Below are 21,585 nucleotides of genomic sequence, written 5' to 3'. Positions count from 1 at the left end.
CATAGAAACCAAGAAAGAAAAGGATAAACAAGAGGAACCTGCAGCTGCCTATCCCAACGAGCACTTTGTTTGTATCTCATGACCAATGAGTGAAGTGTAAACTCAGGAGTTTTTTAAGAATGTACAAAAAGCACACATGCTATAATAAAAACAGTTTGAAGCCTTCTGCAAATGGAGCGTGTTGCTTTGTATTGTCTCTGTCTCAGCTGTGACACAGGCTGACCCAACCCTGAGGTGAGCTCACCCAGAACATCCCCAGAGCCTCTTCCTTCACTCCCTTCTCACCTTCAGTGAAACACGCATCTGGGTCCAGGTACTCCTCTGGTGCCTCCACAGGCACTTCCTCCACTTCAGGCTTTATATCGATGGTGCTGCCCTCGGAGGAGCTGCTCTCGTCGAGTTTCTGCAGCACAAAACCCCAACCCAATCAAGATCAATCCCAAAAAACACCACATTTCATGGTAACTCAGCTGGTGGTTCACCACATTTGCTGTCATGGAAGTTGTTTCCTCACTTTAATCACTGAGATGCTGACCCAGCTTATGTCTCATGCTAACAGGACAGGCAGGATTAAATAGTTACATTATGAAAGGTGTTCCTGTCCAAGGAGGAGCTTGGAACTAGATGATCTTTAAGCTCCTTTCAACCCAGGCCATTCTATGATTATATATATTTTACTGTGATTATATATATATTTAATTTATTTCTTTTTATATTGTATTGTATTATATATATATATTATTTATTTTCTATTTTATATTTATTTATATTTATATAAATATATTTTATATATTTTTATATTTATTTTACTATAAATTTTTATTTATTTTACTATAACTATGGTAAATATATATAGTATATATATTTAGAATGTACAAATATGTACTAAATATAAAATTAAATATAAACATATTTAGTATATATATAGTACATATAAATATATCGTATACATAAATATATAGCATAAATATATAGCATACATATAGTTATATAAATATATATAAATATATAGCATATATAAATATATAGCATATATAAATATATAGTTATATAAATATATAGCATATATAAATATATAGCATATATAAATATATCATTATATAAATATATAGCATATATAAATATATAGCATATATAAATATATAGTTATATAAATATACAGTATATATAAATATATAGTTATATAAATATATAGTTTATGTATTTATAGAATCATTCTATGATCATATTTCATTATTTTACACATATTTTATTTTTATTATTAATTTTATTATTTGTGGCTTTCTACTAGCACAACAAATTCCACTTTGAGTGCAAAGACAACATCTCCAACACAAAGCTTAGTGCTGGAACTACACATCCCTCCCTGCCCAGAGGTCTCCAGGCCCTCCGTCCCACCTCTTTGCTGCCATCAGGATCCGTGTCGCTGCTGAAATCCTCCGTGTTGAGGTTCTCGAAGTCGGACTCCCCCACGGCGATGGGGACGCGCACGGTGAGGTTGGGGTTGTTGATGAAGGACATGTGGTCCTCGTCGATGATGTATTTCTCCACGCTGCTCCCGATGCCGCTGGTGGTGCCGTTGCCGTTCTTGAGGAAATCGATGTCCCGGTTGATGTCGGCCCCGGTGTGGTTGGCGATGCAGTTCACCTTCTTGTCGTACAGCTCATCCAAGGGTTTCACCTCGTCGGCCTCTCTCTGCTTGAAGTGGGCCTGCATGAACTCCCTGACCTTGGCCTTGGTCCAGGCAATGCCCTTCTTGATGCGGATCACCGAGATCTGCAGGTTGTTCATCTCGCCGTCGTCGTCCGTGGCTGCCAGGTTGTCTGCGCTGAAGGAGCTCAGCAACAAGGCCAAGAACAGGTTCAGCACCTGAAAGGGAAGAGCTGATGCTGGACTGACACACAAGGGGGGGATTCCCAAAGCTGAGCAGAGCACTCAGCGCCCACGCCCTGCTGGTCTCCAAGCACCAGCTCTGGCGTCCCACAAACTCATCCAGGTGCCCAGGTTCAAGGTACAACCCCCTGATGCTACAAAAAGTTCCCTCAACAGGGACCCTGGTGCAGCTCTGAGGAGTCCCAGGGGTCCAGGGCAGGTCCAGGGGTCCCTGGATCAAGCCCCTTGCAGGATCTGGACTGCAGATGTCAGAGAGCGATTTAATCCCCAAGGGATTTAAATTCAACCTTACTGATTTAGTCCCATCCCTGCCTCAAAGAAAATGGGGGAAATCTTGGCATTTTGAGTGATCACTCCCAGCTCTATTTCCTCACCCACATTTAGTGACCATCCCCAAGACTAATTTTATCAAAACCCTTTGGCAAGACAGGACCTCTCAGAGAGAGCTCACAACTACTTTGAAGAATTGCGACTGTTCATGTGACTTCATTCTTTGCTCACATTTTCCTCCACAGACTTTTCTTCATGAAATTTAAGGCCAGAAGGAAGCATCATGATCTAGTCCAACCTCCCACACAACAGGCCGTGCAGTTTCACAGCCCATTCCTGCACACAACAGCACCTCATGACTGAGCCAGTGGGCAGGTTTTAGAAGAAACCTCCATTCCTCATTTTAACACTTCAGGACCTTCCCCTGTGCACCAAATTATTTAGTTTTCTGGCAATTAAATTGCTAGTTTTTGCTTCTTTTAGCTTCTTTTTCCCCTCAGGTCAGGCCTGTGCACTTTGACTGAGGCTTTTATATTTTCAGCTTTATTGCAAAATGCTTCATTTACGGGTGACTGTTTAAGGTCCTCATCAAGCAAAAAGCATCTTTAACATTGTGCTAGCAAAATCTACTATTGGTAGATCAGAGGCCAAGAGGCACCTCCACAGAGCAGGAACAGACTCACAAACCATCACTCCCTCATCCTGGGGGTCTCCCCAAGTCCTACCCCACCCAGAGGCAACCAAGAAATCCCATCAGTAACCATTTACTGACCACTAAATTTCCGATGACCATGACCATCATGAAGACAATCAAGCACATGGCCTGTCCTGCCACTTCCATACAATCCCACATGGTCTCAATCCACTCCCCACACAACACACGGAAGACAATAAGGAAGGAGTGGAAGAAATCGTGCATGTGCCAGCGGGGTAGCTCACAATCGGGATTGATCTTGCAGACACACTCCTTGTAGCTTTTGCCAAAGAGCTGCATTCCCACCACGGCGAAGATGAACACGATGATGGCCAGCACCAAGGTCAAATTCCCCAAGGCACCCACTGAGTTACCAATGATTTTTATCAGCATGTTCAGAGTGGGCCAGGATTTGGCCAGTTTGAAGACTCTCAGCTACAAAAAAAAAAAAAAAAAACCAAAACAAACAAATCTTAAGCAAAGAGGAAAATAAAGCAGAACTTCCTAAATGACAACCATTTTGTGTTTTACATAAAGTTAAGTCCATGCTTCTGCTGCTGAGGTTACAGTGAGCAGAGAATGCTTAACCTTTTTGGAAATTTGGGCTTGTGAATTTTGCACTTAGTTATTCCCCACACAAAGATCTTCCCAAAGGAAAAGTCACCCCTCCCTGCCCAAGCTGCTGCTCAGATCTCATAAAGAGCAGTCCTGAAGAAAGAAGAGACCATAAAAAATGGCACCACTCTATCTCTTGTCTTCCACAAACCCAGAAAAAAGTGATTTTCCCTTGTCCTACGTAAATGGGAAAAATTCCTTATGTGAGGGGAACAGCTGGAGCTGTATCAGGGAAGGGATAGACTGGATATTGGGAAAAGGTTCTTCCCCTGGTTGGGCACTGAGCAGGGTGCCCAGGGAATGGTCACTGCCCCAGGGCTGCCACAGCTCAAAGGATGTTTGGACAACACTCCCACAGATACCCAGGGTGGGATTGCTGAGCTCCTGTGCAGGGCCAGGAGCTGCACTAGAAGATCCTTGTAGGTCCCTTCCAGCTAAGGACATTTCATGATTCTGTGATCCTAAGCTTTGTGGTAGCTCCACGATAATAACATTAAAAAAGAGCTGGAATTTGGAATACCAATCGGAAAGATCGCAGCACGGAAAGTCCCTCCACATCTGCCAGACTCAGCTCCATTAAACTCAGGGAGACAATAAAGCCATCAAAGATGTTCCAGCCTTCTTGAAAATAATAGTATGGATCCATTGCAATGAGCTTCAGGAACATTTCTGCTGTGAAAATCCCAGTGAAAACCTGGAGTGGGGAGGAGAGACAGACAAAGAACAGGCAAAGAATCATTTTTAGCTTATTTTCTGCTCTTCAGGCTAAGCCTCAACAATGCAATTGATTCAAAGTCCAAGCCCACGTCAATAATCCAGGCGCCCCAGCAGGAGCAGATCTGTGGGGAGAATTTAGCAGATTTCCTTACCAGATTTCCTACAGAGAGCACGTGCTCGAACTCGGGGGTCATGGGGTGGTGCTCCATGGCCATGAACAACGTGTTCAGCACGATGCAGATGGTGATGGCCAAGTCAACAAAAGGATCCATGACAATTAAGTTCACAATCTCCTTCAGCTTCATCCAGTATGGGTGGCATTCCCAGATCAGGAAGGTATTGGCAAATTTGTACCAGCAAGGAGGACACTTCCTCTGGGACTCTTCCAGCTCTGCAGGTACAAAACAAAACAGAGTTCAGGCTTCATCTCTGAGGCTGAAGAACTAAAAAACTGTGAACTTTGTGAAAATGGCCATGGAGGTGACAAAAGAGAAGAGCTGGGTCAAGTCTGAGGGCAGGCTGGACATCAGGGAGAATGGAAAGGGTGGTCAGGGAGGTTTGGAGTCCCCATGCCTGGGCATGTCCAAGGAATGTGGCACTCAGTGCTCTGGCCTGGGTGACAAGGTGGGGATTGGTCACAGGTCAGATCCACTGACCTTGGAGCTCTTTTCCAACCTCAAGGATTCTTGGATTCTGGGATTCCATGGTTTTACTGAGCTCCACGGCTTCTCCTTTGTCCCTACCAGGTCACCATAACTGCAGTTCTAACCCTGTGCTTCAGCCCCACCAGGATGATTCAATGCAAATTATTCCAAATGAAGGGCTATATTTAACTCGGAACTGATCAAGGTAAAGCAGTTAAAACCAAAGTTACAGATTCCAAACTGCCTTTGCTGCCAGTTTTTAAATAACTGAGATGAATTCTGTGCTGAACACAGACGTGGTCTAAAAGAGGAAAGAGGTGACATAATGCTGCAAAGGATTTTCAACAGGAATAACCTGATTAAGACTAACTACATTCATTTACAGAAATCAAACACAGAAATGCTGTGTCCATTTTTTTTTCTTTTTTACACTGGCTTATCTCAAGTGCTTAGGCAAAAAAAAATACAAATGAGGAGTTGCCCCCATTTGTTGACTTGCTGATTCCAGTCCAGCTGTGCACCCTCACCTTTTATTTTTTATGGGAAGGGAAAGGACCACTGTATGTGCTCTCCTTCCCATTGGTTCTCTGGTTGCTTAGTATTTAGTTGCCTTGGAATTTCTGAAGTTAAAAAGAGGCCCATGGCACTGGAGCCCGTAGGCGTTTGCGCAGGAGGGGAGCAGCAGCAAAACCCTGCTCTGTTTCTAAGTATATTTCGTTTTCCTACAATTTTATTGCAGGAGACAGCAGGAATTTGAGATCATCAACCGCATGTGGCTGCTGTTCATGAATTCTTGCTGGCTCCTGCATGACACATTGGGAAATCTCATCTCCATGTGCTGTCCATTCCAGAATTCCCACCAGCCAACAGCCCCTTTCTCTTCTGACAGCTGTCACACTGCAGCTCCCAGTGCAGCTCCAATCCTTCACTCCCACAGCCTGGAGCAAAGGAAGGTCTCTCCAGGGCTTGGAGATGACAGAAGACAGAACTCCTGGACCTGACACTGCCTTACTCCTCTGATCTCCACACTGCATTCTCTTCATTGTAAAGTTACAACTCTCTGTTGCCTTTACCTCCATCTCCGTGAAATTTGGATGCCAAAACCAAGTAAAATAAAGTCTAATAAATATTTCTTTATTAATAAAGACCCAAAAGAAGCAGATTTAGGCAAAACCATGCATTAATATGTACTGCTTTAAAGCATTGGGAGCTGAATTCCACTAGACCAGGTTGCTCCAAGCCTTGCCCAACCTGACCCTGGACACTTCCAAGAATGGGGCAATTTCTCTGGGTAACCCCACCCTCACAGGGAAGAATTCCTTCCCAGTATCCCACCAATTCTGCCCTCTGCCAGTGGGAAGCCATTCCCTGTGTCCTGTCCCTCCAGCCCTTTGTCCAGAGTCTGACTCCAGCTCTCTTGGAGCCCCTTCAGGCACTGGAAGGGGCTCAAGGGTGCCCCTCTAGTCCCCAGATGACACCTACCCTCAACAAGGGTGTTGGTCAACCCAGTCATGACACTGTTGGTCCGATCCTTCCTTCCATAGGACGCGTTCACCTGATCCATTGAGACCAAGAGAGACCCACCAGGCTTCTTCCTAATTTCGATTTCAGTAGTACCCTGAAAAATTCAGATGGTGATTAATACAGACTGGAGTCTTCTCTCTTACCCACTCTCAGCCCAGAAATGCAGCACTTAGTCTGCATTTCCATATTCTGTATTTTCTATATTCTGTGTATCCCTCTGTCCTTCCCACCTTCCTACAACATGCAAGTGGTCCAACCAAAACTCAAGCCCTTTCTTCTGTTGGACCAGTGCTCTGCAGCCTTAGACAAATACGGACTGTACTTTAGAGAACATTTCTAAGTACATACAATGTCATTAATTCTCTGTAAAAGAACCAAACAGATGGGCATGCTGGTCAGACCACACTGGTGAGACCATGCTCAGCAGACCATGCTCATCTGACCAGACCATGATGGCCAGACCATGATGGCCAGACCATGCTCAACAGACCACACTGGTCAGACCACGCTGGTCAGACCACACTGGTGAGACCATGCTCAGCAGACCATGCTCGTTTGACCACTCTGGTCAGACCATACTGGTCAGACCATGCTTGTCTGACCAGACCACGCTGATCAGACCATGCTCAGCAAACCAAGCTGGTCAGACCATGCTCGTTTGACCACTCTGGTCACACCATACTGGTCTGACCATGTTCATCTGACCATGGTGGTCAGACTATGCTGGTCAGACCATGCTCAGCAGACCATGCTCAGCAGACCAAGCTGGTCAGACCATGCTTGTTTGACCACTCTGGTCAGACCATGCTGATCAGACCACACTCATTTGACCACACTGGTCAGACCATTCTTGTCTGACCACACCACACTGGTCAGACCACGCTCATTTGACCGCGCTGCTCAGACCACGCTTGTCTGACCATGTTCATCTGACCATTGTGGTCAGACCATGCTGGTCAGACCATGCTCAGCAGACCACGCTGCTCAGACCATGCTCGTCTGACCACACCACGCTCAGCAGCTACCTCGGGCAGGATGCGGCCACCGGGCATGCTGGAGGGCGGCCCCCCGATGAGCGACACGACGCCGTTGCAGTCCACGGTGCTGTTCCTCTTGATGCTGCGGCGCAGCGTGGGGAAGATGCGCGAGGAGCGGCTGCCCTGGCTGTAGCCGCTGTAGCCGCTGTAGCTGCTGCGCCGGTCGCGGCCGCGGATGGGGATGAAGAGCGAGTCCCTCCTGCCCTCGCTCTCCTCCACCGTGCTGTGCTCGTCGTCGGCGAACTCGTTCTCCGAGCCCGGGTCGCGGAAGCGCCCCTTGTAGCTGAAGATGCTGCTCTTGCTGTTGTGGCGGGACAGGAAAGGGGAGCCCGGGATGCTGAGGAGAGACTGGGGGAGGAGGGCAAGGACACGGTGAGTGGAAGGTGGAAGGATTATTATTTAAGGTGGGAAATTATTATTTAAGGTGGGAATTATTATTTAAGGTGGGAATTGTTATTTCGGGTGGAAAAATTATAAAGAAAGGCCTCTCAAAATCAGGACTTCTCTCTCTGATTTTAGAAGTCATTTCTTCTTTCTTTTAGAAGCCATTTCTCCTTTCTTTTAGAAGCCCTTTCTCCTTTCTTTTAGAAGCCATTTCTTCTTTCTTTAAAAGCCATTTCTTCTTTCTTTAAAAGCCATTTCTTTTAAGCCAAGCTGGCATTTTGCAGTTGCCATGTGAAAGCAATCCTGCTGTGAGCAGTTTGTTAACAAAGCCAATCTATTCCCGGGTCACAAACAACTGGCACCTGGATAAACTGAGATACAAACTGCACTGCTGGACTTAACTCTGCACTGTTAATTAGAAAAATGTAAATGATCTCTCCCAAACAACCTTCCCTGCACGTACACAGCGAGGTTTGGGGTGACCAATCTATGCAGCCTAACAATTTTAATTAACCAGTAACTAATTGGCAAGGACCTACTGACCAACTGGAGTCCCAATGAGGTCTGTAAAACTGTATAAAAACTGAGTTATGTGAATAAAAAAGAGCTTTTTCCACCATGAAGAAAAGGGAATCCCGTGTGCTTTACTCCACAGTGAGGAGGATGGGCACAAAACCCTGCTGGGTGGTTTCCTACAATCACTCAATGGCTTGGTTTGGTTTGAGAGGGACTTTGAAGATTGTCCAGTTCCACCCCTGACCATTGTGGGGGTGGAAGCACTGCCTCAAACTGCTCCAAGCCCTGTCCAACCTGCCCTTGGACACTTCCAGGAATGGGGCAGCCACAGCTTCTCTGGGCAACCTGTGCCAGGGCCTCCCCACCCTCATGAGGGGAATTTCTTCCCAGTATCCCATCCAGCCCTGTCCTCTGCACTGGGAGGCCATTGCCCCTTGTCCTGGCACTCCAGGTGCTTGTAAATGGTCTTTGTTCATCTGTTTCCCCCCCTTTCCAGGCCTGCACAGACCATCACCCCTCAATCCCTGGCTGCACTGTGAGAGCTGCTCACTCCTGGCTGGTTGAACTGCCTCAGTGGAGGAGTTACCTGGCTGGATTCCTCAGGAACAATTCCTGCCAAGGGAAGTGTGTGAGAGAGTCATCAGCTCGGGCTCTAAGTGTTCTCCTGACCCAACACAGTTTAGGACAGTGGGGAGAACCCTTGAGATGCCAACAGGAATCTAAAGCAGAATATTATCCTGACCTCAACCACAAACATTAGTGAAGGAACAGAAAACTACCTGGTTCATGATGGAAAACTTCCTTCCCAGCCTGTTATCTGGCAGCCTGAATGCTTTCCTCCTCATGCCATCCTCAGATTCTGACTTGAACACCTTCTCATTGTCACACTTCTCATCTCCTTCCGACAGCTCCTTGTCCTTCCTCTTCTTCCTCCTGTTCCGACGCTCCTTGGCACTCTTGGAACTGAGCTTGGAAATCTCTGAGGAGCTCCGAGACATCCTCCCCCCACCATCATCTTCCACAGCATCTTCAGACACCGTCCCTGCCGAGGTGACCATGGCAGCAGCCTGAGGGTGCAGGTAAGGAAAGGAAAAATAAATCACATCTTTCCACTCCATTTTCTGCTCGAAGAGTTTGGCTTAATTCACCTGAGCAAGAGACTTTGGGGCAGGACTGAGAGGTTTATTCTCTCCTTGGAAGAAACTTGCAGCCAGAATTTGGTAGAATTTTTATAATCTGCTTGTGCAGGTAGTAAAATCAGCTTCTCTAGCAATCTGGGCCAGGGTCTCACCACCCTTACAGAGAGGAATTGGTTTTTTTCTCACCTGTGCTTCTTCCTGCTGCTTTTTCAGCTGTTCCAACATGGCCTTGAATTCTGCCTCCTTCTGCTCTGCCTCCTCCAGGGTTGCCTGGTTCTGCTCCTCGTAGGCCATGGCCACCACAGCCAAAATCAGATTCACCAGGTAGAAGGATCCCACAAAGATCACCAGCACAAAGAAGATCATGTAGGTTTTTCCTGCCGCTCGTAAAGTCTGGAAGTGGAAAAGAATGGCAGAGGGATTAGAAAAGGGAAAAAAAAGCAACTTCAGGCTTCCCTGACATGAGATGCAAGAGCTGATCCCAAGCTTCTTGACCTGAATGTTTCTAAGAAAATCCAGCAGTGCTGAATATTCCAGAGCTCAGCGTTTTCCCTGCACATTCCTTAGCCATGAACACAAAAGGTGACATCCACCTTCTTCCCTTAAGGGAGCATCCAAAATGAAAAGAATTCAGAGGCACAGAGTGAAACCCAATGCTCAGACTCCCTTAAAACAAACCAAATCAAGAAACAGCTGCTTCAGCAAGGTCCCCAAAGCATCCTCAAGTCAGGAGAAAACTCTGTGCCCTCCAAAGAGCCTGAGCACCCTGCGTGAGCAGAGCTGAATGCTCACAGCCTCCTGCAGCCAGGGCTAAGGCTCCTCCTGAATTAATTCACAGCTCAGCTGGACCCACCATCTCTTCTGGACTTGAAGTCCAACACCTGCTGAGAGGCAATGTCCCCTTCCTCCTCCCCCCAAAAAACCTCCCTGTGAAGCTTTACTTGCACTCTTTTGGAGAGAAGGACTAAAACAAAGCTTCTCTTTTCCCTTTCCTGTTTTACTCCCAAATTCTCCCCACGTAAAACACCAAAGGAAAGAATTTACTTACTAATTGATACAAGTTTTCCCAAAAGTCCTGAGTCATAAGGCGAAACAAAGCCAGGAAAGCCCAGCTGAAGGTGTCGAAGCTCGTGTAGCCGTAGTTGGGGTTCCGTCCTGCCTTCATGCACGTGTACCCCTCTGGACATTGGCTGGGGAGGGACAACAGCCAGGTCAGGGCTCTCCCTGCCCACTGCCACCACCCTCCCAACAAACAGCAGTTCTTTCCACATCATTTAAGGACAGCACACAAGGAGACAGGATTTCAGGCAAGCCCTGCTCTCCCTGTCCTGTGGAAATGAGACGCTGCAAGGCGCAGCTTTTCCCTAAGCCTGAGCCCAAGGCAGGAGCTTGGGCCAGAAGGGTCTTCAGAGCTGAAGGTCGGGGTGGAAAACCAACAGCACGTGGCAAGTTCACATTTCTGAGCCTCCATCCACCCTTCTCTGATTGGATTCAGAGGGAAATAATGTCACTGGCAACCACTGGTGGCCAGAGCTGCCTCCTGACAGGGAAAATGTCCCTTACATTGCATCAGCAATGGATTCATAATTAGGTTAAGAAATTTGAAACCTGGTGAAATAACACCAGAACCAACAGAGGAAGCAACAGGGAACATTCCAGAGGTTTTGCCAGCTTTAGGTAACATCAGGGATAACTGATTGATTGTTAATGAAGCTCAACACTCACCCTGCATCTGAGCTGTTACCACAGAGCAAAGGGTCGGGGGCACCAGGAATGATGTAAAAATTTGCTGAAGATGAAAAAGAAGAGGTTACATTCACACACATATGGAGTTAGAGAATTTAATAGACTATAACACATTAAAACCTTCACTTAAAAGCCTCCTAAAAGCACTGCTGAGAAATTTATCAGTAAAAATATATTTTGGACTAATTATTTAGCCAAAAGAGCACATCCAAACCCTTCTAAAGGATGAACTCAACTAGGAACATCTCAACAAGGTCAGATCCAAAAAAAAAAACCCTGAAAAACTTCTGCACATGTGGTTTTCACTGTGAAAACCAGACACATCACAGCATGAAACATGTTGGAACTCCTGCATCGAGCCAAGTCAGGAGGTTTTAGGGAGCCTCAGTGTAGAAATACCTACACATATTGTTGGTGTATTCCTCCCAGTCGAAGCCCCTGGAGCCATTATCCAGGAAGGTCTCGTTCACATTAATTGGCCAAATCACACACTTGTTCCTTAAATTGCCCATGAACAGCTGGAGCCCAATGAGGGCAAAGACACTGAGACAGAAAACTGTCAGGATCATCACATCCGACAGCTTCTTCACAGACTGGATCAGGGCACCCACGATGGTCTTCAAGCCTGTGGAGAAGGAAACAAGACTAGAAATCACTCCTGTAGAAGGAAAACACTGAAAATCCAGATTAATACAGTACCTTAGAGTGACTCTGTGGTGGGAAAGGTTGTGGCTATGAATGGTGGAGGTTCCTGGGAACAAGCGTGTGTGGTCAGGATTTCCAGCCAGTACAACACTGGGATGGAGGCAAGGATGGGTCAGAACAAACCACATCCCAACTTTTGTCCCTGAGCCTCACAGCAGAACGTGGGGAATCACTCCTCCCCCACGCACAAGGTTTGTCAAATGAAGATCAAATTGGGATTTGCTGCCACGAAAATCCTCATGGACACGTTGAGCCATGTTCGAGCTGAGCTTGCTGGCACGGGCTGCAACAACTCACAGAGATCAAATACCTTTAACTCTCCACATCTTGGGTTTTCTCCTGCTCAACTGAACTGTCTCAGCACTTCCCCTCCCTTGCAGGAGCAGAATCTCCCCTTTCAGAGGTGGCTTTGGTTACAGCCAGGGCAGGGCTTCACCCACAGCATCGGTGCTTTGGGATTTACTGAGGCCACTGGGATCATTAACAGGCTCAGGATCAAAAAGAAGACATTCCAAAAGGAATCCTGCTGGTTTCCCACACCAGTCTGGTCCGTGAGAGGCAAAACTCGTGAGTGGGGAGAACTCAGAATTAATTTTTGGGTGATAGGTCTAAACTAGCTAGAATTTTGGATGCAGAAACAGCACTGAATTAGGCTCCTTTAGTCACCCCTTCTGGTGTGAAGTAGGATGATTCTGTGGTTTATAAATGAGCAGTGAAGGGAGGAAGGAGAAAAATAATAATAAATCACTGCTGGATTTGGGGTCAGTCAGATCCAAGGGTCCAGCTGAGACCACATGAGCATTTTGCAATAAATCCTGGACCAGAAACCTTGGTCCCTTCCAACCTCCTCCTACAAAACCCCTGTAAGCCAACAGAGGTTAGAGCCATCCCAGGAACATAAAGCTTCCAAAACAAACAATTGCAGACACATTCCTTATAAAAATTCTATTTTGAAGTGTCATTTACTTCCATCATCCAAACTTTCCATGGACTTTCCAGCACAGAGCAGGATTTTGCTGTTGTGGCAGACACATCACCCCCAGCACCTCTTGCCATGCTCATCCCACGGCTCTGCTCTGCACATGCACCCATGGGCATCAGCACCTGGGCTCCTGCTTTTGGATGCTGCTCTCTCTCAGGTGTGCCAGGAGAAGTTTGGAACCAGGACAGGACTGGCAGCAGGAGAGATCCCAGCCCAAGGACTGGGAACACTTCAACAAACACAACTCCAACAACTTCCAGCTGCAGCCACCACCCCGTGCTCCATGGGTCCAGGTTTCCCTGGATCCTGTGGAATGCAGGTGTGACTCAGGTGTGTCCCCACGTGGCAATTAAAATATAAGAACTCAGGTGCCAATATGGAAAATTTCTTGAGACCATCACGGTTTCATATAGGTTTTCCACCAAAAAAAAAGGGATCTTTTGGTGGTTTAGCTCATGGGTGTCACAGTTTGCTCCTGTCACACAGATCCACAGAGAGCACAGAATTTTGTCCATGGCATGTCAAATTCTGGTGGTATTTCCCATTTTTATCTTGTCTCAAACACATCTTAATTCCACTTATTGACAGAAGGCATAGATGGCACTCAAAACACTAAAATGAGCTTCTCAGTAGCTCAGCACAGAGTTAAAATTCCCATTCCACGTGCTGAAGCAGAAAGGGAGCCCCTTTACATTTTAATATTGAGTGTATTCTAAAAATCACCTTTTCCTTGCAAAATGATAGTGGTAAAACCCATAAAGAGCACTTTATACTTTTAAATTAAATAACCCAAAAGGCCAATTATTCAAATAGACTCCTCCTGCTGTCACAAAATGGAGGGGGCCAAGATGTGTGCTGCAGAAACACACTTGGAGAATCCACCCCCAAAACCCTAAAGTTTTTGCCATTTCAGGTATGATCAGTGTCCCCAACACCCAAACAGGATCCCCTTGGCTATGTGTGGCAAATCATGCCTTTTATTCAATCAAAATATGCAGCAAATTGTCCCTCTAATAAAAATTACATCAAAAATGTGCTGAACTTAGCAGGGCTCAGCCCAACCCCTGCCATTTAAATAAAACTCCGTAAGTTTTGAATTCTATGGAGAGAATGATCCAAAACTGAGCTGTTCTGTCCCCTCCATGGGAACACAAGGCATGCTGTCACACAGCCAGCAACCAGCTCCTGAAAGCTGCATCATCTCCACGTTGCTACAATTAAGAAAGCAAAACACAGGCAAAACTGGTTTTAACATCAATGCTTCTCCTCTGAGCTCCCTGGAGCAGGCTGAGAGAACGACAACCACCCCTCAGGCCCACTGCTGACAGCAATTCCCAAAGATTTTTTGCTCTTAAATATCACCAGACAGGAAGGAAGGCTCAGTAGGAACATCACTCCAGCAGGTTCTCACTGGGTGCAAGGAAAGCAGGTGCCACACAGGAGCATCATCATCACCACCACCACCATCATCATCATCATCATCATCATCATGCACAACAGGCAGGTACAGCTGATGGGGTTGGCAGTCTGGGATGGGACAAAAGGGATGTGTCCTACAACTCCACAGGCTGGTCCCTGGCAGCCTGAGAAAGAACCAGCACTGCAGGAGCAGGGAATGCAGGAGGGAACAAACCACAAAGGAAATGAGACCAAAACTCATCGAGGAGTTATTCTGGGTAACAGGTAGAGCATCTGGAAACCAAAAAGCTGAAGATGTCTGAGTGCCTGTAAGACCTGAGGCCTGAGCTTAACCTCAGAATTGGGGGCACTTTTGAGAAACCACGTGCATGAAGCTTTTCTGTACAAGAATTCAGGATCAGGAAGTGTTCCAGGCCAGGCTGGACAGAGCTGGGATTGAACTGGTCTGGTGGAAGGTGTTCCTGCCCATGGCAGGAGGTAGAACAAGAGGAGCTTTAAGGTCCTTCCCAACCCAAACCAGACTGGAATTCTGGGATTCTCAGTCCATAATGTCTCCATGGTGTCCCAAAGTAAGGGCCACTGCTCACCCTGTGACAGTGAGTTACAAGTCCAGAAGCAGCTTTGGGAAGGGTGGTCCTGACAAATCCAGCTCTGGGGTGGCACAGGAAATGGGCAAAAAGGTCTTAATCTTGGTTGGGTTTTGCTCTGTTGCTTTATAAAATTATTCCTAAAGCAACTCCAAAACCACTGACAATAACAGGGCAAGTCCCTGAGCCAGAAACTGTTCAGCCTGAGGAGGAGCCTGATCCTTTTCATCTGGAGTTAAACTTTAAAGCCTGGCTTTAGTCTCAGAGATCAGTATGAAATGTTCATACAAAGACAGAAAAATATGGAGTAACAGCCTGTTCATCCCATAATTTGATGGCCCAGGAGTCTTGATTTCAAACTGCTTTGTTACACAGACTGCAAATCCCATAGAAAAAATCCCAGTGCCATTTCTGAGGAATGAGCAGTGCAGGAGGGGAGGGGAGATACAGAGAGGAGACACACACAAGCCCAGCCTTTAATGCTGAATGGTTCTCACCTGGAATTACAGAGATAGTTTTCAAAGCTCGGAGAACTCTGAAAGTTCTCAATGCTGAGACATTCCCAAGGTCCACAAACTCTGTGACATATCTGCAATGAGGGAGGTCACACACAAAAAACACCATGACAATACACACACCAAAATAAAACAACAACTACAGACAAAGCAATACATCACTCACAGGGGCCTGTACCCGACAGCTAAACACCAACCGGGGCCGCCTTACCTGGAATTACAGAAATAGTTTTCAAAGCTCTCAGAACCCTGAAAGTGCGCAGAGCTGAAACATTGCCTAGGTTTACAAACTCTGTTATATACCTGCAGAATTAAACCAGAGTTAATGGCACCGTTGGGGTCACCTTCCTTTGCATAAATTGTCTGCTTGTAGGAAACAGCTTGTGATTTAAAACGCTTCAGAACTGGCATTGAAAAGAGAGAGAGAGAGAGACAAAGGTGCAGGGGTAAAATGTGGTTTAAGTCTCTCTGCTCCTCAACCAGCTTGCCCAGGTACATGGTTGGATACCCATCCTCAGCTGGAATCATGGAATGTCCTGAGCTGGGAGGGACCCCAAAGATCATCCAGTGCAGCTCCTGGCCCTGCACAGACACCCCAACAATCCCACCCTGGGAGCAGCTCCTGGAGCTCTGGCAGCCTCGGGGCTGTGCCCATCCCCTGGGGAGCCTGGGCAGAGCCTGAACCCCCTTGGAGAAGAATCTTTTCCTGATTTCCCTCCCCTGGCAGAGCTGCAGTGGCTCCCTCGTGTCCTGCCCCTGGTCAGAGGGAGCAGAGCTCAGAGCTGCCCCTCGGGATGAAGCTGCAGCCCCCAGTGAGTCTCCCCTCAGGCTCTTCTCCAGCTGAACAGACCCAGAGCCCTCTCCCATCCCCCAGACCCTGCTTTGGACCCTCTCCAACAGCTTCAGATCTTTTTCATGTCATGGTGCCCCAAACTTCACACACTCTTAGAGAGAATTTGGAACTTTGAATCTCTACAGAAGAAATCAATTGTAAAAATGCCAAATATTTGAGGAGATTTGGTGACACCACCCTGAGCAACCTGGGCTACTGGGAAATGTCCCTGCCCATGATAGGGGATGGGGCTGGATGAGCTTTAAGGTCCCTCCCAATCCAAACCAATCCATGATTCCATGACTGTACCTCAGATCAGGGGCTTCAGGTATATTCGCTTCACTTCATGTTTTTAAGAAAACATAATCATCTTCTGCTTTGATTAACATCCTTCCATTTAATTAGCATCCTTCATTTTAATTAGCATCCTCCATTTTTAATCCTTTATGCTTCAATGTCTGTTTGTGAGCCACAGAAGGTTTGATTTTCTTTTTGCAAGCAGATAAACCCAAGGTACACAGGGGAGAAGAGGCTTAGTGCAAAGTAACAGGGTTATATTTTACCCCAGCTTAGAGAATATTTTCCTCTGTGCTGCCTGGGGAGAAACTTGGTATGAAAAAGCAAAGAAATGCTCAACATTCAAGATTTTTCCTGCTGCAGAAAGGCCTCAAGGGCTTTAAAAAACTCTTAGTGTGGTTTAAATAATACCCTTGACACAAAAAGAATTGTAGAGAGCCTACAGGCAAAGCCTGGCCTCTGGAAAGGAAAGGGTTACAGACACCAGTGAGGGATTGGGGACATTCCTTGCAAACCAGTGCCTTAAAACTGGTGAGTTTTGATAATTTCTGGAGAAATTAAGGGATTGATAAGTGCCAGCTGGGATTTGGTCTGTGTGCACCCACACTGGGAGTTCACACTGGGCACAGCACATCCCCACCTGCTCTGGAGTAAAACTCAGGTGTTGGGAGCTCCTGGGTGTTGGTTTTCATGGACAACACTCAATTCTTTGTACATCATTTAAACAAACAACTGGGAGGTAGAAAAATGCAAAAAACTCGGGAAACTGAACAATCTTGGGTGAAGAAAAATATGATTGAAGTGTTTTACTTCAAGCGCTCTGAACCCTTGGAAATGCAGCTCCTCAGCCTTCCTCTGTGATCTCTGCTCCATCAGACTTTGGTGAACATGGGAGCCCAAGCATGCCACGTGCAATACTCCAAAAATAAAGTGTGAAAGGGCAAAAATATTTCTTCACCAGCAACTCGGAGTACCAGTGACAAACACCAGGTGTCCATCAGCAGGGCTAAGTCTGAGCCAGGATCAGCTCAGGGCAAAAAAAAAATGGAAAATATGGAAAAAAACAGGAATTTAGGGTGTGTTTCCTGATGTGACTCAGACATGGCCATGATCCTCAGTATCAGCCCAATCCAACACAAGAGAAAAAAACAAGGAAGGAAAATCAAATGTCTCCTTTCTGACACTGCAGCTTCATGGGAAATGGGTTAAAATGGCTTATTAACAGGTTATTAATGGGTTATTAATGGGTTAATCACAGTCCAGCCTCCAGTCACAGCCCACGGAAGGAGTGGTAGAGACTGGAATTTCAAGATATTGGTCCCTATGCTGATCTGCCCCTCTGGTGCATGAATCACCTAAAACTTTGTAATAATCAAGGCAATTTTCAGAAAATCCTATTTTTTTTCGGCAATTTTCAGAAAATCCTTTTTTTTTGGCAATTTTCAGAAAATCCTATTTTTTATTTTTGCAGTAGCAACTCCACTAACTCCATGCTGTTGCAGTTTAGAGCTGAAATCTCATCAGGCTAAAAATTTCCTTGGAAAAATCAAGAGGGTTCACTGAAGATTTCCTTGATCTTCTTTTTCCTTATAAACCTTCCCTCTTGCTAAGGCCTCGTCCCCTCCCAGGCACAGAAATCCCTGGAAAAGCACAACTTACGCCATCATGATGACACTGAAATCCAGCCAGTTCCAGGGATCCCTCAGGAAGGTGAAGCCATCTATACAGAAACCTCTGGCAATGATTTTCACGAGTGATTCAAACGTATAAATCCCGGTGAATGTGTACCTGCGACGAGGAAATGTCATTTTAGTAGTGAAAAAAGGTGAATTGGAGGCTTTGGTTTAAATAAAAGGCTCCCCAAAAAAAAAAACCACAAAAAAAAAACACAAAAAAGCCAAACCACCACAAAAACAAAAACAAATCCCACAAAAAAAAACAAAAAAAAAAAAAAACCAAAAACAAAAAAAACCCAAACAAAAAAAACCACCAAAAAACAACAAAAAACGCCAAAAAACAAGAAAACTCCCCCAAAAATCCAAAACCCAAAGCAAACAAAAAAAAAAACCACCCACAAAAAAACCTAACCACCACAAAAAACAAAAAAACCCAACCAAACAAAAAAAAAAAATCCCACAACCCCCCCCCCAAAAAAAAAAAACAACCAAAAAAAAAAGCCCAAAAAATCCAAAACCCAAACCAAACAAAAAATTTTTAAAAAAGAAAAAAAATAAAAAGAAAAAAAAAGCCACAAAAAACCCAAGAAAAATAAAACATGGGGAGCATGCAAAAAAATAAAAATGCACAGGGAGGGAGAGGGTCCTCAAGGGAACAAACTCAGCATTTTGGGAGGTTCTTACAAACACAACATTTGCTACTCCAATGCAACAATTCCTACTTACTCCACATTCTTTGACCACTCTGGCGGGTTACTAAAAGTCATGAATACACAGTTGGTCAAAATAGTGCACATAATGATCATGCTAAATACTGTGGGACAAGTCAAGGAGCAAAGGGACACGCGGGGACTCCTGACACCCTTAAATCCCCAAAGTCACTGGCTGCAGGAAAACCCAACCATTTCCAGGCTGTTCTCTGTGGGCTGCTAATAGTCCCCAGCAGTCCTGGGAAATCAGATTATTTCTGTTTTGAATGTATTGTGTTATATACAATGTCTATATGCTGTATGCACTGTGTTATAAATAATATTTATATTTTTTATATACTGTATTATATATACTATATGTTATATACACTGCATAATATACAATATTTATATGCTATATAAATATTTAAAATATTTATCTATTTCAATATATATAATTATAATAATTTTATATATTTATATAAATATATAAATATACTATTTATATATTTAATATATTATACTATAATATATCAAATATATACTATTTATAATATTTAATATATTATACTATATACAGTGTAAATATAAATATATATCTATTTTTATATATGAATATATTTATATTTATATACTGTATTATATATACTATATGTTATATACAACTGTATAATACACAATATTTATATGCTATATAAATATTTAAAATATCGATATATTTTAATATATAATAATAATAAATTTATATAAATATATAAATAAATATATTATTTATATATTTAATATATTATACTATAATATATTAAATATATGCTATTTATAATATTTAATATATTATACTATATACGCAGTGTAAATATAAATATATAATATCTATTTATATATATGAATATATTTATATTTTTATACTGTATTATATATACTATTTATATACTACATAACATATATCTATATAACCATATGTATAGTTATATATATTTATATATATTTAACTATATAACTATACATGTAATTATATATAGTTATAACTATATATAATTAACTATAACTATATATATATTTACTATATAACATACATGACTACATAAATAGCATTTTATGTCACCTTTTGATGAATTCTCTGTTCTATTTAAATTTAATATACTTTTTAAATTAGTTTTATATAAATCAATGTTATATTTTCTGGTATGTCTCAGCAAGTCAATTGAGAGACTAAATGAAACCTTGCCCCCAAATCCATCCATTCAGCAGCACTGAATTAGGAGCAGAGTGGTGAAATGCAGATATTTGACTTCCAAAATGATTTCAGGAGACTCAGACAGACCCCAGAGCCTTCAGCAGCATCTCGGGCTCAGCCTGGCAGAAATTCATCCCTCAGCTGCACATGCAGGGGGAGGAAAGGCCACAAGAAATAACTCAGAGCCAAAGAAAACATCCCCAAGTCAACTCTGAAAAGATGGAAAAGCTTTTCCTCCATCTCAGATGCAGGAAGGGAGATTATAGAAGCCTCTAAACCATGTGGATGTGTTTCCATTTCAGAGCCATTTTCTAAAAATAAATAAATAAACAGGGTGAAGCAGCTCAGTCAATAAAATACATTATTTTTTCTCCTAATAACACCATCATATGGTGCTTCCAAAGCTCTGCAATGGGACATTTTGGAAGAGCTTTGCCATTAGGAAGATGTTTTAGAGATACCAAAAGAGCAAGAAATTAGACAGTGTCTAATTACAGACAAGGTGGCTGTGGCTTGTTCTCCAGCTAATAAGTCTATTTATTTCCATGTAATATTCTAGTATTTATTTCATTATATTTTCATTCAATTTAACCATTTCAATAGCACTTAAAACCTAACTCTCCTTCACAAACTCATCCATGTGTGTGAACAGAGAAAATAAAGGAGAATTTCCCTCCATTGGATGTGGCTAAAGAACTGCTTCTTCCTCCAGTGAAAATCTGGATTTTGGGCATATTCTGAGGCCACATCTCCAGCTGCAGAACTGGCATTTATATTTGTGAACTGAGCAAGCAACAATGAGATTTTCAACAAATGGAAAATTAGCAAAAGACACCAGCTAAGAGATTTTCAACAAATACACGAAGGTAACTCAGTAATAAAAAGGATATGAATGTATCAAAATTTTAATAGCTATTCTTCTAAACAGATTAAAAGGACTTAAAATGTACAAGGCAGGTGTGGCACTAAATCGGAAGAGTGTTTTCCCTCTGTTTAGTACTACAAAGGTCTGCAGAGAAAAAAAGAAAGAGAAAGAGAGAGAGAGAGAGAGAGAGAGTTAATGCAGGAAAATCACAGCAGGAATTGTACAAAGCAGACAAAATTCCCGGGTAAAAACCCAGCATTTTCTGTTGGTTTTTTAAAAATAATCACCTTTATGAAGCTCCCATTAGGGTACAACACACCTGAACGTCACGGGCATCACCCACCAGGACAGCAGGGGTAATTCTACTCCAAAAATCCATTTAATTTGAGACCTCAGCCAGGGCAGAAGCCAAACCTCCCAGCCAAGCCCCTCTTTCCCCTCCCACACCCCGTTATTCCTCTCTAAGGATGAGAACCCAGGTGCCCAGAGGCTCAGGAGCAGATCTGGCACAGCCTCCTTCCTGCTGGAATGTGAAATGCAAAGAGCTCTCAGAATTTGAGGCTTGTAAGCTAAAATTTAAAATTAAACACAGGATTTGGAAA

The 21,585-nt window shown here is 44.0% G+C and overlaps 1 protein-coding gene across 5 annotated transcripts in view; it reads right to left on the bottom strand.

Moving 5' to 3' along the window:
* Window positions 1-21,585, bottom strand: part of SCN8A (sodium voltage-gated channel alpha subunit 8) — a 65,105-nt gene that overhangs the window by 22,047 nt on the left and 21,473 nt on the right. For 3 of the 5 annotated variants that reach the window (XR_010351276.1, XM_064400939.1, XM_064400937.1), the window contains exons 3-18: window positions 21,010-21,127; window positions 18,919-19,009; window positions 18,176-18,304; window positions 15,599-15,690; window positions 11,583-11,804; window positions 11,159-11,222; window positions 10,482-10,623; window positions 9,620-9,826; window positions 9,074-9,361; window positions 7,383-7,742; window positions 6,316-6,451; window positions 4,342-4,580; window positions 3,993-4,166; window positions 2,936-3,292; window positions 1,399-1,869; window positions 286-403 (exon numbers count right to left, since the gene is read on the bottom strand). Coding sequence is in view for 4 of the 5 variants with exons in the window: in XM_064400939.1 (XP_064257009.1) it covers window positions 286-403; window positions 1,399-1,869; window positions 2,936-3,292; window positions 3,993-4,166; window positions 4,342-4,580; window positions 6,316-6,451; window positions 7,383-7,742; window positions 9,074-9,361; window positions 9,620-9,826; window positions 10,482-10,623; window positions 11,159-11,222; window positions 11,583-11,804; window positions 15,599-15,690; window positions 18,176-18,304; window positions 18,919-19,009; window positions 21,010-21,127 (3,208 nt within the window). In the remaining variant the exon portion in view is untranslated. Of the gene's footprint in view, window positions 1-285; window positions 404-1,398; window positions 1,870-2,935; window positions 3,293-3,992; window positions 4,167-4,341; window positions 4,581-6,315; window positions 6,452-7,382; window positions 7,743-9,073; window positions 9,362-9,619; window positions 9,827-10,481; window positions 10,624-11,158; window positions 11,223-11,582; window positions 11,805-15,369; window positions 15,462-15,598; window positions 15,691-18,175; window positions 18,305-18,918; window positions 19,010-21,009; window positions 21,128-21,585 lie in introns of all 5 variants that reach the window. The other 2 variants (XM_064400938.1, XM_064400940.1) reach the window with 2 other exon arrangements.

This window comes from Passer domesticus, chromosome 31, assembly GCF_036417665.1.
Source record: "Passer domesticus isolate bPasDom1 chromosome 31, bPasDom1.hap1, whole genome shotgun sequence".
In the NCBI taxonomy this organism is placed as follows: domain Eukaryota; kingdom Metazoa; phylum Chordata; class Aves; order Passeriformes; family Passeridae; genus Passer; species Passer domesticus.
The sequence above is the reverse complement of the archived record's forward strand: the minus strand, read 5'-3'. Positions and strand labels throughout refer to the sequence as shown.